This window comes from Cavia porcellus, unplaced genomic scaffold (assembly GCF_034190915.1).
Source record: "Cavia porcellus strain 051 isolate PalLab524CR breed Dunkin Hartley unplaced genomic scaffold, mCavPor4.1 scaffold_6, whole genome shotgun sequence".
Taxonomy (NCBI): domain Eukaryota; kingdom Metazoa; phylum Chordata; class Mammalia; order Rodentia; family Caviidae; genus Cavia; species Cavia porcellus.
Genome location: NW_026947489.1, coordinates 57,036,702 through 57,056,023, shown reverse-complemented (window position 1 = coordinate 57,056,023; position 19,322 = coordinate 57,036,702). Strand labels below are relative to the sequence as shown.

Below are 19,322 nucleotides of genomic sequence, written 5' to 3'. Positions count from 1 at the left end.
GCTCACTGTGTAATTCAAGCTGAACTTGAACTCAGTATGTAGCCTAGGCTGGCCTCAAACCCATGATGATCCTCCTGCCTCTGCCTCCTGAGGGACTGACTACAGGTATCATGCCCAGCTTACTGCAGGACTTGGAAACACACTCAGAAAGCTGCTTTTAGGCCACACGCCCTCTTCTGCCCTTAGTGCAGCTGCTTCCCACACACACACAAACAGGACCTGGCCTCTAGTATGCCACCAAGCTGCCCCAGCCCAGGGCAGCTCCCAGTGGCTTCATAATGCGTTGTAGTAATGTCCCATCAATTCTCCAATCTGCTGCCCGGCTGGGGGCAGGCGGGACTGTAATCAGTATCTGTGTCTCGTGTTTTCTTTTTCATTGGGATGTCTCCAAAAGCAGGACGGCTGAGTTTTAAAGGCACACAACCTGGCTGGGAATTTAGCTCAGCAGCACAAGCGCCTGGCTGTAAGTTCAATCCCCAGTACCAAGAGAAAAAGCATACAACCTGCTCCAGTTTCTGGGTGACCCAGTTCATTTATTCCTACTCCTCTGCTGCAGCACGGAGAAGACCCCTTGCCATCACCCTGGACATGGGAAGCACCTGCCCGCTACTGTCTGAAGCACCTGCCTCTGGCTTCCCTGGTCTTCTCCTTCAACTGATTTTCTCTGGAGTTTTGAACATGTGCTAAGTAACTTAACAGGCATGTCAGCCATTTATCTGGCGCATGCACTGTCAGACACAGGAATGCAATTAAACCTGCTAATTCCGTAATGGTTCTAACATTTGAACAACACCAACAATACAAATCCTAAGAGCCAGAAAGACGGGCAGGAGTGGCGGTCTCTGCAGACAGTGGCAGCAGAGCAGCAGGGTCTCAGTGCCACCTTTTGACTATAGTGACATCGCCACTGACATAGGCAAGGATTGGAAGCCTGGGAAAGCCACTGGGGGAGGCAGAGGCACCTCATTTCCAGATGTGGAGGTGACCCTTAAGGCTGCTCATCAACAAGTGAGGAAATGAAGTCTCCTGCTAGGGGGACCCAGGCCGCGTGACTGTCCTGTCTGTGGCTCGGAGCCCATGGGTGGTTCTGCTGCTGAGCCTCTCTGCTGGGTAGCAATTCATAGGCAGCACTCAGGTGGGGTGGTGAGGCCACCATGCCGGGGGCAGAATTCACAGGCCACCTGGACGCTTGAGGAAAATCCATGTGACATAGAAAACAGCACCATGAGGGCTCCTGACTCCTTGTGTCCAGTCTCATTTGGAAAAACAAAACTCTACAAGATAGTTCTAGGCATCACAGGAACTCCAATTATACAGCAGCTACGAGACAGTATCAGAGAAGTGTGGCTTGTGACACAGAGGACATGCCTGTCTGTATGAGATCCTGCTAGAGCATTGGGGAAAGGATCCTTATGCCCACATCCACCAGGAAAAAGAGATGGAAGACTGGGCATGGTGGCACACACCTGTAATGCCAGCACTTGAGAGGCTGAGGCAGGAAGATTGCATGTTCAAGCAACTTAGCAAGTCAGCAAGACCCTGTCTCAAAAACAAAAAATAAAAATGAGGTGAGGATGTAGCTCAGTGTGGTGGTCCTGGGTTCAATCCTTAGTTTCTGGGGTAGGGAGAATATCACCGTTTTCTTGCTGCTGCTTCTGTGACATCACAGCGGGTCCTACTACCCCACCTCAGAGCCCTCAGACTATCACTGTAGCAAGAGCTGTCAATCTTGTGACATCTGCAGCACAAACAAAGTGCTGCAGTGTGGGGTGGCACCTTACATAGTTTAAAAACACACGACACCAGGAATTTTCATAAGATCACTAGTCTCTGAAGAAAGAATCTGGTGGTGCCTGTGAAGACACCGGGCCACCCCAGCACCCCAGTGAAGCACCTGCTGCTGGCCCTCGGATTCTCCAGGACCGGACTGCACAACTGCTCCTGGGTGTCAGCTCACCACGCTGTGCCCCAGCCCCCTGCACAGAGCAAGGGGCAGCTCCTCGAGTTGCACTTGCATGGCCCACGGCTGTCAGGCACATTGTCACTTTTACCTCTGCTGGTGGAGGAAACAAATTCTACTGCTAATCAGTTTGGGGGCACCTTGGAAGAAAAGGCTGCTATCTCCCTGCCCGCCCACTGTGGCCTTAAATTCAGCCTGCTCTGGGTCTCCTCTGGGGCCCAGGCCAGGCTCTTGTATGCATTTTTGTTTTGCTTTTGTGAAGAGGGTCTCACTACGTAGTTCAGGCAGGTCTTGAACTCTCTATGCAGCTCAGGCTGGCCTCAAATTCACAGTGATTCTCCTGCTTCAGGCTCCTGAGTGTGGGATTAGAGGTGTGGGTCACCATCACAAGCTCAGGCTACACTTCTGGCCTAGAGCAGGAATAAATGGCTCTTTGGTGGTTCAGGCAACCACTTACCCAGGGCCAGGGCTGGGTGGGAGTATCTGGGAGTAGCTGGGCAGCTGTCACAGGCACGGGGCTTGGGATCCAGGGGGGAGCAGCAGGATAAAAAGATAGGAGCAGGTGAAATGGGCTGGCCATAGAGGGCACCCACTGTTCCAGGTCACCTGAGGGACCAGGCAGGGCAGGCTTGCAGAGAAAAAAGGTGGGCAAGGCAGGGTGGAGGGCTGCCCAGAAGGGCTATGGCTGGCCTGGGTGGGACAGAGCCCTGGCAAAGCAAGTCACGGCATCAGGGACTGGGCCTGGAAATGGGAGGCAGCCTTGGGATGGAACACATAGCAGCCACGCAGAACAGCCAAGTGTCCCCTGGCTTCCTGAGGAAGCCCACACAGGCTCGCCACTGTGAGGTCACTTCCGCCACAAGTGATGGGGACAGGGATGTGTCTAATGGGCTGCAGCTGGGCTCAGCACCCATGCAGAGAAGGGCATCCAGGGAGCAGACCCTGTAAAGGGCACCTGCTTCACCAGCACCTTCTGGGCCCCATCAAGGTCCACAGCTGGCCAGAGGTGACACAGAAATCTATTACCACAAATTCATGTCTCCTCAAAACAGCAGCGAGGCTGGAGGGGAATGAGAGCTCAACAGGACAATCAGTTCATGTGTTTGTAAGCTGGGTGACAAGAAGACCTCAGGATGTACTATCTGTGATTTTCCCGAGGACACATTGAAGACAGAGGGCTACCCAGTTCAACTCTCTACGAGTTCTCTCCTGGCTCCTGGGCAAACACTCGATCCTTTTGATGTTAACAAGTGCCTATTAGCCAAGTGTGATGGAACACACCTGTTAACTCCAGCACTCAAGAGGCTAGGGCAGAAGGATTCCCCCGAGTTTTAGACCAGCCTGAGCTAAGTGGTGAGACTTCCTCAAAAACACAGATTCTTAGACTAGGTGTGGTCTGTGATCACCCCGTCTCTGAGGTTGGGGTCCCTATTTCACAGCCAGGAAGCAGATCAAGAGACAAATAGGCTGAAGGGTCTCCCTGTGGATGCATGTTCTCAAAGTGCGCAGGAGTGTGCAGACTTCTGCCCCAATCCAGGTCTATGGACAAGGTACTAACAAAAGTCCTGCTCAAAACAGCCCACTCCAAAGAGGCCAGGATGGGGCAACAAGGGCTGCCTGCCTCGGCCTCTGGGCCACACCTTCCTGGGAAAGCCCTAACAGGGGACCCGCCTCACTGTCCCCCGCCCCAGCACCTTTCGGTCTCCTGCAACAGGGTGCACTGACTCCGCTGCCCCTCCTCAGGGAAAATCCTGTGAATCACAGTTCCCACAGTGCAAGCACGGAAAGCCTGAGCACTGAGAGTCTATGGTGTGATGCTGTCTTTGCTGACTGACAATGAAAGCAGCATATTGTTTATAAATTTTCTCTTTTTGGTTTTTTGTGGTTTTGTTATTGTTATGTAGTTCAGCTCAGCCTTCAACTCATTATGTTCCCCAAACAGGCCTCAAATTTGTGGCCATCCTCCTGTCTCAGTCTCCTGAGTGCTGGGATCACAAGCATGCACTACCACACCCAACTATAAATTTCTAATTCAAGCTTTTGAAAGGATAAATCAAAAAGCATATACTAGCCAGGCCTGGTGGCACACACCTCTCATCTCAATGACTCAGGAGGTAACATCAAGATTTCAAAGTCAAACTGTGCAATTTAGCAAGACCATCTCAAAAAGACAGAAGGGATGGAGGTTGGGAGGGGGATATGGGGGGTTGGGAGATACAGCTCAATAGTACAGTGACTGCCTAGCTTGTATGGAGGCCCTGGGGTTCCCTCCCCAGTACCACAGAGGAGGGAGGATATACTTATATAACTGTTTCACAACTTCCAACAATTCTTCTGTGGTCAACCTAAGGAAGAGTCTTAAAGATAAACACAACGGAGTTTGAAGACTCTGAGAAAAAAAGTATATAAAATCTGCCTCACTCATCATTTTTCTATTACACGTTAAAATGAGAGCATGTAGAATATATTGGGTTAAATACATATTAAAACGGATTATACTTTTTTCCTTTTTTTTGGAACCAGGGATCGAACTCACAACCTAGTGTTTGCCAGGCAGGCATTTATGCCACTGAACTAAATCCCCAGCTTTTTTTTTTTTTTTTTCTTTTTTTGGAGGCAGGATCTTGTTATGTAGCCCAGGCAGGGCTCAAACCTATGGGAATCCCTCTGTCACACCCGGCTCCCTTTTTCTTTCTGGTGACACCTTCCCAACATGGCTACTTGAAAATCTGAATTCATACAGGTGATTCGATCCAGGCTCCTAGACAGTGCTAAATCAGAGAACACAGACAACACATCAGGTGCCGACTCCACACACCCTGTGGCCAGCCCTGGTGCCCAAGGTCTGCATGCATCCCTGGAACCTCAGTACCAACTTGGCAAGGCTGATGGGTCTGGCTGGGCAGCTCCAATGCACCCCACACTCCGCCTACATGTTGGGGCTCAAACATAGCCAGAAACAGGGACACACAGGACCTCACTTAGGTCCCCACTTGCCACAACCCTGCAATTGATGCAATGACACCCAGAGTCTTATGTCTCCCCAAACCCTGAGTACATTTGCTTATCTGATTCTCACACCCACACCAGGCACCAGGTGCCAATTATCCCCTTTTAACAAGAGCAAAGCCGAAAGACAGATTAAAAGGACTCACCCCTGACCCAAGATCAGACAGCTCCAGAGAAGGTCTGGGATTTAAACCTGGGTAGGTGTAATCCCAACACTCAGGGAAGCTGAGGCAGGAGGACTGCCCTGAGTTTCAGACCAGCCTGGGCTACAAAGTGAGCTCAAGGCCAGCCTGAACTGACAGGGAAACTCTGTCTCAAAAAGACCAACCCTGAGTAGCTTGCATCCAGAGCAGCAGTTTTCTGTCGTTGTTTTCTTGACACCACTACCAGCTGAGCTACATTCCCAGCCCACATTTTTTATTTTTTATTTTGAGACAAGGTCTTACTAATTACTGTATTACCCGGCCTTGGCTCAAGCTTGCATTCTTCCTACCTCAGCTTCCCAAGTGCTGGGATTACTGATGTGAACCACCAAACCTAGCTCAGGGCAGTCTTATCCACCGGACTCCTACAACCACTTCGCCTAGTGTTAAAACAGTCTACCAACTAAAGAGGTTTTGGCAAAGTGGGATGCCACCAAATCTCGGCAACTCTTTACAAATAAAGGCGATAGGACTTTTTCCTTCAGGATCTGTTTAACTAAAAGTCTGCCGGGTGCAGTGGCACAAGGCTGTCATCCTAGAAGCTGAGACCACACAGGGAGGTCAAGGCCAGCCTGAACCACATGAGGAGATACTGTCTCACAAGCAAACAGCAGAGCCCTCCGGGCAGAGAAGCAAGGTTCACGACCCTGACACGTCTAGGCAGAGTGCACACAGGGGCCTCACGCAAGCCCTGAGCAGGTCTGCATCTCCCCTGCTCCCTGACCTCCTCGAGCTAGGCTCTCATCCTACTGGAAATCTAGGGTTTGGGTTTGCAAACCACCAAAATATAAAATTAAAGAGGCCAAAGAGAAAGTCCTGTAGGCGGGGCTGGGGATTTAGCTCAGCGGCATAAGCGCCTGCCTTGCAAGCAGGCAGTCGTGAGTTCGATCCCTGGTACCGATAAAAAAGGAAAAAGACAAAAAAAAAAAAAAAAAAAGAGAAAGTCCTGTAGGCAAGCACACCAGCTGGGTGGCTCAGACGGCTGCTGGGAAGAAAGCAAGAGAAAAAACTCAGAGCTGACAGGCACTGAGGCACCAAAGGGCCACCACCTGGGACCCCTTGGCCCACAGCCCACCTGAAGACAGCTCTGTTGGCTCACTCAGTGGGGCCAGTGTGCCGAGACAGACCAAGACAGGGGCTGCTGCCTAACAAGTGTACAGATACCTGACTCAGAAAAACCTATGTTAAAAGGCTAAAGTTTTGAAACTCGATCAGAAAAAGAATAACAGAACAACACCTACAATTCCAGTGCTCAGAGGTTGAGGCAGGAGGCTCACAGAAAGTTCAAGGCCAGCCTGGGCTACAGGGAGTTCACGGACAGCCTGAATACTGTGAGAGCCTGTCTCCAAAGGAAAAAAAGTCACAAGCCAAGAGGAAAAGGAATAGAGTTAAACACCAGTTTCTTCTTGTTGTTTTGCTGTGTTGGGGTTTGCCAGGAACTTGTATATTCTATGCAAGTGCTCTAACCCAAGAAAACATCTCCAATAATGATTCTCCCTAGTAAGGGAAACCAAATACTGCAATAATTAAACAAATAGTAGTCAACATATAAGGTAAAACAAGGAAACCCACTTAGTCCTTTTTATTTCTTTTTGGTTGAGACAAGGTCTCGCTATGTAGTTGAGGCTGGCCTTGAAATCACAGTGAGTCTCCTGCCTCAGCTTCCTGAGTCCTTGGATTATAGCCATGTACCATCGTATCTGCCTGCTTTCTTTTTTCTTCCCTGCCAGGAAAACATGGCAGGGAACAGGCTATCTCTGCCCCTTGGAATCAGAATGGCAGCAAAAGTCCTAAAAGCATGTAAACTATATTCTTACCATTTTCTTCTGGGAATGCGTCCAAAGGAAATAATGAGATAAATCATGAGGAGGCAGGTAATAAACAGGGGGCTCCTACTGTAACTGGAAACTGTGTGGCCTCTGGAAATAGTGAGTAGTAGTTAACATGCACTGCCAAGGTGCCAGGGTTCTTGTTGATCCTGGGCACAACCAAGTAGGAAACTGAGGCACACACAATCTTTCTTCTGCATAAACTCGCCTACAGTGATGAGGTCTCCAAGGGCTCTAACAGAAGACAGGCTCAGGAAACCCGAGGAAGCCAAGCCAAAATTACTTCCAAATATTCCAACCAAGCCTAGCCTGGTAGTGCACACCTATAATCTCAGCACTCTGGAGGCTGAGGCAGGCGAGCTGTAGACGTGTGAGACCAGCCTGGGCTACAAAGTGAACTCAAGGCCAGCTTGAACTACACAGTGAGACCTTGCCTCAAAAAGACAAAACAAAAAACCCCATCTCTGCTGTGAAACAGCAGGACTATGAAACTCATCAGAGTGGGCTGGCCGGGAGAGAAATCCTGGAAGGAAGATCTGCAGACACATCCCGGGAGGAAGGCCCCCGATTCTTCTACTTCCTTCCCATCCCACCTGGTTAGAACAAACACGCACGTACTTTCAGCACTTGAATTCTGATTTAAATGAAATGCTTCAGAAATATACTTGACAGCCTTCCTGGGGCAAGTGTCTCTGCTGATGCTCTGCCCCTTCATGGTCAGGAGAGACGGCCCTGAGTGCCACCATTTGGGATGGTTTTGAGACACCCAGAAGAAAGCACAGTAGGGAATTCCCCTGAGGGTACAGTCTAAATTTCCATGAGTTACACACGGAAGGGTGACGTGATTCCCAAGAGCCTTCCTTAGGACCCACCCATAGAATGCCAACCTGTACCCACCTGGCAAAACCATCTCTAGTCCATTGGTTCTGGCGAGTGATGCCTGACCTGATGTTGCAACGCCAGGCCAAACCCCTGGCTGTGCAGCTCACTTCAAGGCCTTGGGAAGGTCCTCAGAGGCCCAATGATGTCAGGTGCAAGATCAAGAGGCCACTTACAAACCTAAAATAGAATCTCCTCTGCAAAGCTGGGTGAGGAGCAGGAGCATCCGAGATCTGGGGCTCCCTCCAGCCAGCAGATGGAAACACTCGTGAACCTTGCCCCTGCCCCACACCCCATCCCCTCCCTCTGTACCTCCACCCTTGGCTGAATGAGCTGGTCCTTGCCCTATGCCTGGCAGTAGAGGGCAACTGGCAACAGCAGGAGGAGGAAAACAATATGGACTAAGCCACCTTTGAACCACCTGTGTAGTGCAAAGGGACCACCGCGATCAGGCAGTGTGTGGATTGGGGGAGCAAAGGCCCTCCCCTAAACCTCAGTGTTCCTAGCAATGCCTGCTTGCCCTGAAGAGCAGAACTCCCACTATACTGGCTCCTGACATGCGCTGAAGGCTGTCAGAGGCTCACTGGCATAGGGGCTTCCAGGTACAAATGCACTGTGTACAGGCTGAGCTCAGTCAGGTGTAGCCAGCCCCCCACTCTGCCCAAACCCTCCCAGGAGCCCCCAGGTCCTGAAGGAGGAAGCGATAGCTTCTTGGAAGATAAAAATGAATACAGCCGAGGGTATTAAAGTCTCCTTCCCTGGGGTCCTGCCCACTGCACCTGCAGACATAGAAGCCAGCTGAGTTGCCCACTTGTGCTTTGAGTACCACTGTGTTTTCATACCTACCCTCCCCCCACTCCCAGGTCCCTCCCTTGGGAGGCTGGGTACCTGGGGACAAAAGACTGTTTTACTGTGAGTCTCATCTGCTGATGATACAGGATGAATGGAATGAGAGAGGTTTTCTACCTTGATGACCCCAAGGACATGCGACCTGAGATAAGCTGGGGCCACCAGCCCATCCATCTCCAACCCCCAGGGCAAGGAACTTGATAAGCTTTTCCAGGCCTCTGAGCTTTGCCCTGAGAACCAGGCTTTACTGCCACCACTCCTAGTGCCCCGGCACCTCCTGCTGGCTGAGCCCAGCCCAGCCCTTCCTCAGTCTCCATTCCTCCCGCCCTTTGTTCTCCAGCTCTCTGTGGTACCAGATGCAACTGGGCCACACAGTAGGAGCTAAATAAATGGATCTGGAACGAAGGCAGCTTCCCCTGCCTACCAGCACCCACACAAAGCTCCTCTTCCAGAATTCCTAGAACCCTTGTCTGCTAAGCCCTTCACAAGCAGCCACACCCCCACCAGGCACCGGCCCTAAGCCCTAAGCGGCTAACTGCAGAGCAGTTTCAAAAGTGATAGGTGCAAGAGCTGGGTCCACCTCAGACCTCCCCATTAGGAGCCCTTGGAGACAGTCAGGCCTGGACAGAACACAGGACAGCAAGTCCTACAAGGAAAGCTCATGGTAAGCTAGACAAGTTGGCTGAACATCAAGTGGGTATGCTGGTATATGCTCATATTCCCAGTACTCAGGAGGCTGAGGCAGGAGGATCCCTGGGAATTCTAGGCCAGCCTGAATGAGATAGTGAGACTCTGTACCAAAATAATAATAATAATTTAGAAAATAGAATCATCATGCTTATCCATTTGCCATCACAAGGATATTGTGGGACAGGTCAAAGGATATTTAAGAAATGTGGGGCAGAGTGAAATATCCCAGGGGGTTAGGGATTGGCCAGGAGGGGTGCAACACCTTTACTATTCCTCCTGGGCTCCCCCAACACACATGCCCCCAGGTCATGCCCATTTCCTGCCTAGCTAAAAAAAAAAAAAAAGCCCCCATCCCTTGAGGCCTGTGTGAGTAAGGCAAAAGACAATTCAGCAGGGCTGGCTGGAATGTGCAGGGGAACTTCGTTCCCAAACACACACCCTAGGGGGAAACAAATGGGAAACTGAACAAGCCCGCTGACACAGCTCGGCCATGTGGCATTCACACGCAGTCACCCTTGACTTCCAGGCCCAGAGCCTAGGCCGGAAACCCAAGCCCAAGCTGCAGGGCCCTCCTGCCTGATGCCCTGGGCAGAGCCCCTAGACCTACACCTGTGGGCACCTTAGAGAGGTGCTCCTTTCAACAACATCTCCAGATGCCTAGCTGGCTTAGCCCATTGTCCCCAGTCTGGGCTGATCCCCCAGTTCCCCTACGTCCCTCCTAGGATACAGCCAGGAGACTGCACAAGTGGGGTAATTCCTTCCTCTTCCTGGGAGCGAGATAGTCTGAAAGGGAAATGAGGCACTGGGCTCTCCTTGGCTGTATCTGCTTGGATCCCTCCTTCTCTGACTTTGTGTCCCTGTCCCTCTCTACCATGACATGTGATGGCCCTGAGGTCCAATCCCTGCACTGGCTGCTGAGCCTGAATTTCCTCTTGGAATGGAGCAAAATAGTCTGTCCACTCCCAAACCCTGTGCTGAAACACAGGAAAACCACAGGGTCCCCTGCTTCCTCCTCCCTTGGAAGGGGGCTGGGACATTGAGAAAAGTGGAGAGAGGACAGGATGGGAGCTAAGGTGCCCAGTCAACTGCCTCAGTGCCTGCTGTCCTGATGGTCACAGGAAGCTTTGACAGAAAGAAGGCTGGTCTCCGGTATGCTCCAAAATGTTACTGTTTTCTGTGAAGTCTCACCCCTCAAGAAAGGACAAGGTCCCTGGCTGGTTTTATGTAAAGATCAAGGTCTGCTGGTGGCAGTGTCAGGAAGCTCAATCCAGGCGAGGAATCACAGCCACACCCCAAGAAGCTGCTGTCTTCCCACTCCAAGAAAGGTAGAGAAGCTGCCTTGCAGGACAGAGGCAATATGGTTCAGCAGATGGAAGAGCTCTACAGCAGGAAGCATACAGGGCCGAAACTGGAGAAGCCTGGTTTTTTTTTTTTTTTTTAAGCCTGCCAGCCTGCCTACAGCAGAAAATCCTGGGCAACAGAAAAGCCCTCAGAGTTGGGGTCACAGAGATGGGTTCCTGGAGAGGCCAGGAAGCAGGGGAGAGAAAGGGGAAGGAGCCAGGAGGTCTCCACAGGGGATGGGGAGGGAACTGAAGGGTGGGAAGCAGCTGGGTTGGTCTGGTGACAATGAAACATCGGGTCCCAGGATTTTGAGAGGGTGATAGCAAGCTTCCAGCCTAAACAGATGGAACGGTGGGGTTATTTCCAAACCGCAATAGGGAAGTTGGGCCCAGGGAGGGAAATTCTGCCTGTCACGTTGAATTTAAAATGGAGGTTTAAAAAAAAATGTATCATGGCCTTCTTGGCACAGAAGAGGTCCAATCAAACACCTCTGATCCCAGGGAGGGACACTGCTCTAGAAGGTGGTGTGGGATGTAGGGCCTGGCCTCTGCTGTGGCAAAGGACCCTCCCTATATGGTCTGGCTGTCCATCAAGTCTCTCTACCTCCCAAAACAGGGAATGACATTCCATCATGCAACCAGGCGTGGTGACACACATCTGTAATCATAGCACTCAGGCTGAGGCAGGAAGATCACTGCAAATTCCGGGCCAGCCTAAGGTACATGGCAAGTTCAAGGCCAGCCTGAACTACACAGCAAGATCCTGTCTCAAAAAAAAGTTTCATCCTGCAATCGATCAAGAACTTTGTATTTTCTATACGGGACATTTAACCTGGGGAAGGTGTTTCTCCCCTCAGCCACTTCAGATCTAGGAAGAAAAATTGGTCATCTCCTTTCTTTGGGGCTCTGGGCTTACACAAATGCCATCTTACTGTCCCCAGCCAGTGATTCAGGCCATTTACTCAAATCCACGTTAATGAGTTTTTTCCTGTCACCTAATTAGTTCAGAGTGAACTCAGCCTGGAAAAAGAAGATAGAAACAGGCTAAGAAAAGGACAGAAAAAAGCAGCCAGTGGGGAAACTACAACAAAGGGCAGGGCTTAGCTCTAAATGAGGCTCTCGAGTCCGCCCCCTAAAAGATCCAATAGTATTTCCCCAGCTATGGGAACTTCTACACACAGGAAGAGAGCGTTCAGGTGTAGGAGCCCCCTGGGCCTAGCTCAAAGAGGTGAAGACGGGAATGCAGCTCTCACTACAACACCAAGTAGTGGACAGGCCCCCACCCAGAAGCCCATGTCATCAGGAATCAGCCTTGGCTCTCCCCCATGATTGAGAAGACAGATCCCAGCACCTGCTGGTGGGTGTCCCCTTGGAACTGAGTCGGAGGCCCAAGCAGATGGTACAGGATAAGGCTCATCTGCCCTAGCTTGCTGGAAGGTCACTATGCCACAAACCACCCAACCATCACACCAGAATTAGTGGGGCATTTGGCAGCAGCCACAAGTACTGGGCCCCAAAACCCAAAGAACAGAACGCTGGACATAGCAGTGACCTGGGGTTTCCGGTTCCCGACGCCTGAGGCAGCCTCCCTGGAGGTCAGTGGGCAGCAGCCCCGCGCATGCCTCAGGAGTGAGGAGACTCTCGGGTACCCTGTGCTTGAAGACCCGGCCCGGGGTCCTGAGGGCCAGTAGGATGGCTCCCACAAGGTCGCAGCACCCCAGCCCACTCCAGGCCCTGCCCACGCCCTCCACGCCATGGGACGGTGGGGTGGTGCGTCGCGAGAGGACGCCGAGACCGGGAAGACTGCCATTCACTAACGGAGGTTCGATCACCCGCCTTACCACCGGGCAACAGCTACGGAGCCTCCAGGGCCTCAGCCCCACCTCCAGCCGTCTCCAGGCCTTCAGCGCCCAGCCTCCCCACCCTCCCCAGCCATGTCTTAACATACTCAGCCCCTGGCCCCAAAACCTCTGCGACATGGGTCCCAAGAGCAACACCACCCTCGCACAATGGAGCATGAGCCGCAAAAAACACGTCCCCTAGGGCTGGACCAATCTCTCCGACCCCAAAGTGTCCCCAGACCAGACGTGGCGAGGCCTGGATACGTGCTCTGCAGCGTCCCGCAAACCGCGTGGCCCGGACCTCGGGCGCGCCAGGACACCTCCGCCGAAGACAGCGAAGGCCGGCCAACGCGGGAGAGTCCACCGCGCCCCAGCACCCGCCGCCCCACGTTCCGCTCACCCTCGATGGAGATGACGTGCTCCCGGATCTGGTTCTGCAGCGCCAAATCCTCGATGCGCTCGATCAGGTCGTAGATGGCGTAGATGTTGGGATGCACTGATTCGAAGCGCTGGATCTCCGCGCGGATGGCCGCAGAGTTGGAGAGCGCGAACTGCTGGGGCGGCCCGCCTGCCAGCTGCTGCGAAGGGCCGCCGCCCCCCGCCCCCGGCCCCGCGCCGCCGAACTGCCCACTGCCACCGGCACCCCCGCCGCCGCCGCCGCCGCCCCCCGGAGCCGCCAGGCTCTGCTGCTGCTGCGGGCTCTGCCCCCCGCCGGCCTGGAAGTTCATGGCTCCGGAGCCGCGGGCCCGAGCGGGGCCCGGGGCGGCGCAGTGGCGGCGGCGAGCAGGCGTGCGGGGCTGGCGGGGCCGGGACTAAGGAGCCGGCTGCGTGGGGCTATTGCATGGGGCCGGGGGCCTAGGCCAGGAGGCGCTGTCACGCACGCTGTGGCCGCCGCCAGGCGCTTCCCAGCGCCGCGATCCCGCTGCCTCGCCGCTGCCTCCAGCGGCAACAACAACGGGACCGGGAGCGCGCGGCCCGGGCCCTCCCCCCGCGTCATGCGCACGCACCGCCGCCCCCGCCGGCTCCAGCACACGCAGCCTAGCCCCCCTCCCCGCCGCCTTCGCCCCAGCCCCAGCCCCCGCCCCCGCCCCTCCTGCGCCCGCCCCAGCGCCCCCGCCCCTCGCTCGCTCACTAGTTCGCGGGCACTGCAGCCTCCGCCCCCGGGCGACGCGCGCAGGCCCTGACGCCCGGCCCCTCCCACCGGGCCTCGGCCCTTCCGCTAGATCGTTGCCCCGATCCCCGCTGCCTGCGGCGCTACCCGCTTGCGGGCACAGCTGCCCTGGCCACCTCTGGGTCGACTGTCGCCTTGCTCTTTCTGCGCTAGCCTGTGGCAGGGATGGGGGGCGGGGTGGGTATCAGATCTCCGGACATGTCTGAATAGTGCCCTGTGCCTGGGGTTGCTAATTTTTGGGATTGATTGGCCGAGGAGCCAGGGCCCCACTAAACCTCGTTCACGATGTCCTGCGTTCAGTGCAGCACAGGCTTCTCTGTCCCCAGGCCCAGAGATCAGTCATAGTGACCTTCCTGCCCACCAGATCCTCTTCATGGCTTCCAGCCACAGTATCCACTGCTGGCCACAGCGCACAGGCTGAGATGGCTCCCTGCCTATTTCCTTTTTCTCTTGAGAGCGAGCGTCATTAGAAGGCTTCTGGAAATTACACTTTAAACAACTGTCCCTATTCAGTCTTCCTGTGACCAGCCTCTCCTGAAAGAGGTTCTTTGCCAGACGGGTGGCAGGGGTCACTGAATTCTGCCCAGCCCCACTCATACATAAAGGAAGAACAGGGAGGAATCATTCTCCCATGCTCTCCTCCTTCAAAAGACTCATCAGTCACATGGCTCCGATAATCTTCCTTCCTCTCACTCACTTGTCCATGCAGCCCTTCGACTCCTGTAGCCAAGGAGCTTCCTCCAGTGTTCCAGCTTCCCCCGTTCCCATTGCCAAAGCCATCTGCTACCCATCCCCAGAACAGGTTTGCTAAAACCTACAAGATACAGCAGGTACAGGGCAGTGACCACGGCCAATAAATCTCCCAGGGCTCTGCCCAGCTATTTTTTGAGTATCATTGACACGTGTCATTATTTTAAACACACTTGCATTTCCCAAATCAAGGATAAAATTGCATAATATTCCACTAATTTCTTCACCTAAATTTCTCTTTACTTTCCAAAGGACCAGAGACAAACTAATCAACATTGGGTTTCTACTTGGATGACCTGAAGAAAGAGAGCTTTTACTGAGGCTGGACTATATCTGCAAAAATAGTAGGTGAACAGAAAACCTAACTCTGCTCTTTTGTAACTGGAAAAAGCAACATTAACATTTAAGATGCTTGATTAGAATTGTCAGTGAAGCCAGGCTGGGTGGTGTATGCCTGTAATCCCAGCACTTGGGAGGTTAAGGCAGGAGGATTGCTGCAAGTTCAAGGCCAGCCTGGGCTACAAAGTAAGATCAAGGCCAATTTGAAACATACAGTGAAACCCTGCCTCAAAATAAAAAAATAGGAATTGTCAGCAAGAAACTGTACCATGTACCAGCACGTACCTGTCTTGGCACATACAGGCTGTCTGTCTGAGCTGAGTGAGGGCAGGGAAAGAGTCTGATAAACCATGTGTTCCCAGCCTTTTGCACAGTGCCAAACCTATAGTATGTGTATATTTAATAAATGTAGCATAAATGATCAGGAGGGAAAGAACTAGAGATACCTTAGTTGTGTACTTTATAAACTGACATTCCCAAGGCAACAATTGGGCCACTTGCTCCCACAAACAGATATGAGCTGTGAGAAGACAACAGCCTTTTCCATTAAAACTGGCCTGTAAGGTCCAGGATGTGAAATTTCTGTGGCTGCAGACATTTAAAAGAAGGAAGGAAAATTTATAGAGGTTAGTGGTTGCAGGCCCTGCTGGGATTCACTGTTGTCTACAGATAAACACTCTTAAGGACCCAATTTCTCAGCCTAGGTTTGGGTGGAGGGGGCACATGAACATAGCTAAGTAAATATCTATTGAGGGGCATATACTTTATATGGTTTTCACTTTTCATAACAGTTCCAAAATTTTTTTTTTTTTTTTTTTTTTTTTTTTTTTTTTTTTTTTTTGGTGCTAGGGATCAAACTCGGAACCTTACATTTGCCAAGCAGGCACTTACACTGCTGAGCTAAACTCCCTGTAAAAAGGTCAAGTTTTGGGGCTGGGGATTTAGCTCAGCGGCATAAGTGCCTGCCTAGCAAGTGCAAGATCACAAGCTTAATCCCCGGTACAAACAAAAAAACTCAGAATGTTGAATGACTTTATGATTGTCTTATGAACTGTATTTTGGCAATGAAAAAATTTAAGTTCAGGGAGATTTAGTAGGCCAACTGAGATCATACGCTTATTGGCACAGTGTAAGTGGATTCATAATGTTTGTTCCGGACGCTACAAGCAGGCAGAGAGAGGGCACAGCTCCCGGATCGGTGTCGGTGTCCTCAGCTAACTGGAGATGCAACCCACGCCTCCTGAGCTCCAGGGATCTAGGCTGCCTTCTGTCCTCCCCTCACCCCGACATCGGTGGAGGCCAGTGGACTCCCCTGAGCCTCTCTCCTTGCCTTATTGGCATTAATGCTGTGACGTGCTCCTGCTGACGTTGGTGTCTGGAGTGTCAGATACCTCGGCTGCAGACGGCAGAGGGGGCGGATCCGCAGCCGCTCCAGCACTAAGCGGGCCAGCACCGCCTCCCCGCCCAGATCCGCCTGCGCAGTCCGCTCCGCTGTCCGTAGCCGCCAGGATCCGCAGGCGGACTCCGCACGTGGGTGCGCAGCGAGGCCGGGACTACGTGATGGACTACAAGTCCCACAATGCCCCGGGCTGCGGCGGCGGCGGGGAAAGAGCGGAGCCCCAGGTGTCTGCGACCTCAGCGCCTCCCGCCCGGAAGTGCCCGTGGGGCCGCGATGGAACTGGCGGGGCCGGGAGGTGAGTGCCTGCGCTCGCCCCGCCCCGGGATCACCCGGGCTTTCCCGAGGCCCGGGGGGCGGGAAGATGGGAGGGGTAACGGGGCAGCGGGGTGGAAAGGGCGAAGCCCGGGTCTCTGAGGGATCGGGAGTCTGGAGGCCGCTGGGTTTAGACAGGCTACCCGAAGAGGAGGCGCGGAGTAGGGGCGCTGCGGGGGTAGTGGGTGTCCATTTGTGGGGACCAGGAAAGGGCCGAGCTGGCTGGGTGGCATCGCGCGGAGATTCTAGATTGCCCAAAGCCGGAGTTTGATGACTGGTGTGTGGGTAGCTCTGGGGATAAGTCCTTTATGGCGCTCGTGGGGTTCGGGTTCACGATACGGGGGGTGGAGCAGGGGACCAAGAGACCCCCCTGTCAGCCCCTTGGAGAAACTTGAGAGACTGAAGCTTAGGTGAGCTTGGAGAGAAGTAGGTGAAAGCAAATAAACTGGGATGAAGTGGATGAAAGTTTGTGTAGGTAAGCTTGGGGTGAAGTTTGGGGAGGGTTAAATGTACAAGAGGAGTTGTTTACAACAAGGTCAAGGGCCTCACCATAGAGAAAGTTGGGAGGCTGAGACAAGAGGATCTCCATGAGTTTAAGGCCAGTCGGAACCACATGTTGAGATCCTGGCTCAACAGTAAACAACAAAGAGACCCAGAACTCAGCCTTACAAAGTTTGGACTTGAGATGTGGTAATGGTTAGGGGCACTAAAAAACACATTTGGAGGTCAGAGCAGTCTGTGCTCCAGGGTGGGGAAGGCAACAGAAAAACCAGCATCGTGGGGGAGTTGAGCCGGGGTGAGCTTGGGGGCCTGCTGGAGCCTGGAGGGCCCCTGGCTTGTGATCTAGCCTCTCACTGTCCTTTGTACCTCCCTAGCTCGATAGCACGGCAGGCAAGCAGGTGCCATGGCCTTGATTGAAGGGGTGGGTGATGAAGTGACCGTGCTCTTTGCGGTGCTTGCCTGCCTTCTGGTGCTGGCCCTCGCCTGGGTCTCAACACATACCTCCGAGGGCACCGACACCCTGCTCCAGCCGGCAAGGACTCCAACACCAGCCCAGCCCAGCGAAGCCATGGCAGCCATTGACAGCATCAGAGGAGAGGCACCTGGGGCTGAGCCCTCCAGCCTGAGACACAGAGGTCAAGCTACACAACCAGAACCCGGCACCGGAGTCACAACAACACCACCACCAGCCCTGGACCCCCCCCAGGAGCCCCTAGTACTCCGTCTGAAGTTCCTCAACGATTCTGAGCAGGTGGCTAGGGCCTGGCCCCATGACACCATTGGCTCCTTGAAAAGGTAAGCAGAAACAGGGGTAGGAAAGAAATGCTAAGGGAGGGGATGAAAGTAACCACACAAGAACCACTGAGACACCTTCATATTCTCTTCCTCAAATCACCAGCTGTCCTTGTTCACCCAGGGCAGACTGCCCCCCAGAGGCCACAGCCTTGGTGATGTGTGGAGGGCAGGGCCAGGGCTGGGAGCTTGGCTCTGGACAGGGACTAGGATTGCCTGAGGCCTGCTTTCTTACCCAGGGCCCTCTCTCCTCAGGACCCAGTTTCCGGGCCGGGAACAGCAGGTGCGACTCATCTATCAAGGTCAGCTGCTAGGAGACGACACCCAGACACTGGGCAGCCTTCACCTTCCTCCCAACTGTGTCCTCCACTGCCACGTGTCCACGAGGGTCGGTACCCAGCATCCCCCCTGCCCACCAGGGTCAGAGCCAGGCCCCTCCGGGCTGGAAATCGGCAGCCTGCTACTCCCCCTCCTGCTGCTCCTGCTGCTCCTGCTCTGGTACTGCCAGATCCAGTACCGGCCCTTCTTTCCCCTGACAGCCACCCTGGGCCTGGCCGGCTTCACCCTGCTCCTCAGCCTCCTAGCCTTTGCCATGTACCGGCCGTAGTGCCTTCTCGAGCTCTCGCCAGCACGGCCGGCCCCTCTGGACCTTGCTCCCCACAGCACAGTGGGCGCTGCTGCCTGCCCAGGCCAGCTTCGCCTGCCTGCCTCTTCCCATTGCCCTGGAGCCCAGCTCTACGCCACAGGAGACTCCAGGGGCTGGCGGAGGCCCATCACTGTGACCTCCACAGCCATGGCTCTGGTTCGCCTTCCAGGGCTGCTGCCTCCCAGCCGGCCCTGACAGTCGGCTCCTCAGGGTCAGGCACTTGCTGTCGCTGCCTTGGTCCTGGGCAGACTGGGGCCACCACCCTGGGTCCGTCTTAGTGTTCTGCCTGAGAACCCAGCCATCTATGGTCCTTAAGAGGCTGATTTGGGGAACCACAGACAGCGAGAGCCTGGAGAAGGAGCTGGGATCTAGAACACATGCAGATTAAAGTAACTGTGAAGTTTTCACTCGCCGTGTGTTGTCTGTGGGGCTGAAAGTGGGCAGAAAGGAGGTGAAGAGTTGTCCTGTACAACTTGCCACCCGGGTTCACCGCCTCCCGCTTCGGCCGTGGGTCCTGTAGCCCCGCCCCTCGCCGGTAGGCCCGCCCCCGGGCGCGCGCACTTCCCGGAAGCGAGGGGCGGGCCCGAGGCCCTAAGAGTCGCCCCGCCCGCAGCGAGCCACGTCTCTGCTGTCCCTTCGCTGCGTCGGATTGGTGTGCGCCGGCGACAGGGGACTTCTGGGAAGATGGCGGACCTGGCAGCCTGCTGATGAGGCTGTGGTGGAAGCGTAGCTCCCAGGCCCGGAGGCCGGCCGAGGGAGTGACGTGTGCGGGGCCTAGGGAGTCACTAGGGTGGAACCTTAGGGGGACCGTG

The 19,322-nt window shown here is 54.0% G+C and overlaps 2 protein-coding genes across 6 annotated transcripts in view; one reads left to right on the top strand and one right to left on the bottom strand.

The window, feature by feature from the left end:
• Agap3 (ArfGAP with GTPase domain, ankyrin repeat and PH domain 3) overlaps positions 1-13,602 on the bottom strand; it is a 47,220-nt gene extending 33,618 nt beyond the window's left edge. The window contains exon 1 of one of the 4 annotated variants that reach the window (XM_063250743.1): positions 13,001-13,602. In XM_063250743.1, coding sequence (XP_063106813.1) covers positions 13,001-13,328 — 328 coding nt within the window. In that variant the 5' untranslated portion in view covers positions 13,329-13,602. The remainder of the gene's footprint in view (positions 1-13,000) is intronic. The other 3 variants (XM_063250744.1, XM_063250750.1, XM_063250749.1) reach the window with 3 other exon arrangements.
• A 2,796-nt stretch (positions 13,603-16,398) lies between these two features.
• Positions 16,399-18,917, top strand: Tmub1 (transmembrane and ubiquitin like domain containing 1). Of its 2 annotated transcripts, none has more exons than XM_003469681.5 (3): positions 16,399-16,554; positions 17,447-17,867; positions 18,120-18,917. In XM_003469681.5, exons 2-3 carry the CDS (start codon positions 17,476-17,478, stop codon positions 18,469-18,471), a joined length of 744 nt encoding a protein of 247 aa, XP_003469729.1. In that variant the 5' UTR covers positions 16,399-16,554; positions 17,447-17,475; the 3' UTR covers positions 18,472-18,917. The 2 variants fall into 2 exon arrangements, with proteins under 2 accessions (XP_003469729.1, XP_013007821.1); XM_013152367.3 differs by lacking the exon at positions 16,399-16,554 and adding an exon at positions 16,670-16,848.
• Positions 18,918-19,322: the final 405 nt, after the last annotated feature.

What these genes read in the sequence shown, in the direction of transcription:
- Tmub1 (XM_003469681.5), top strand. Translation starts at nt 17,476, where the DNA reads ATGGCCTTGATTGAAGGGGTGGGTGATGAAGTGACCGTGCTCTTTGCG. An exon ending in ACCATTGGCTCCTTGAAAAG is followed by an intron (nt 17,868 to 18,119) that starts GTAAGCAGAAAC and finishes CTCTCTCCTCAG; the next exon opens with GACCCAGTTTCCGGGCCGGG.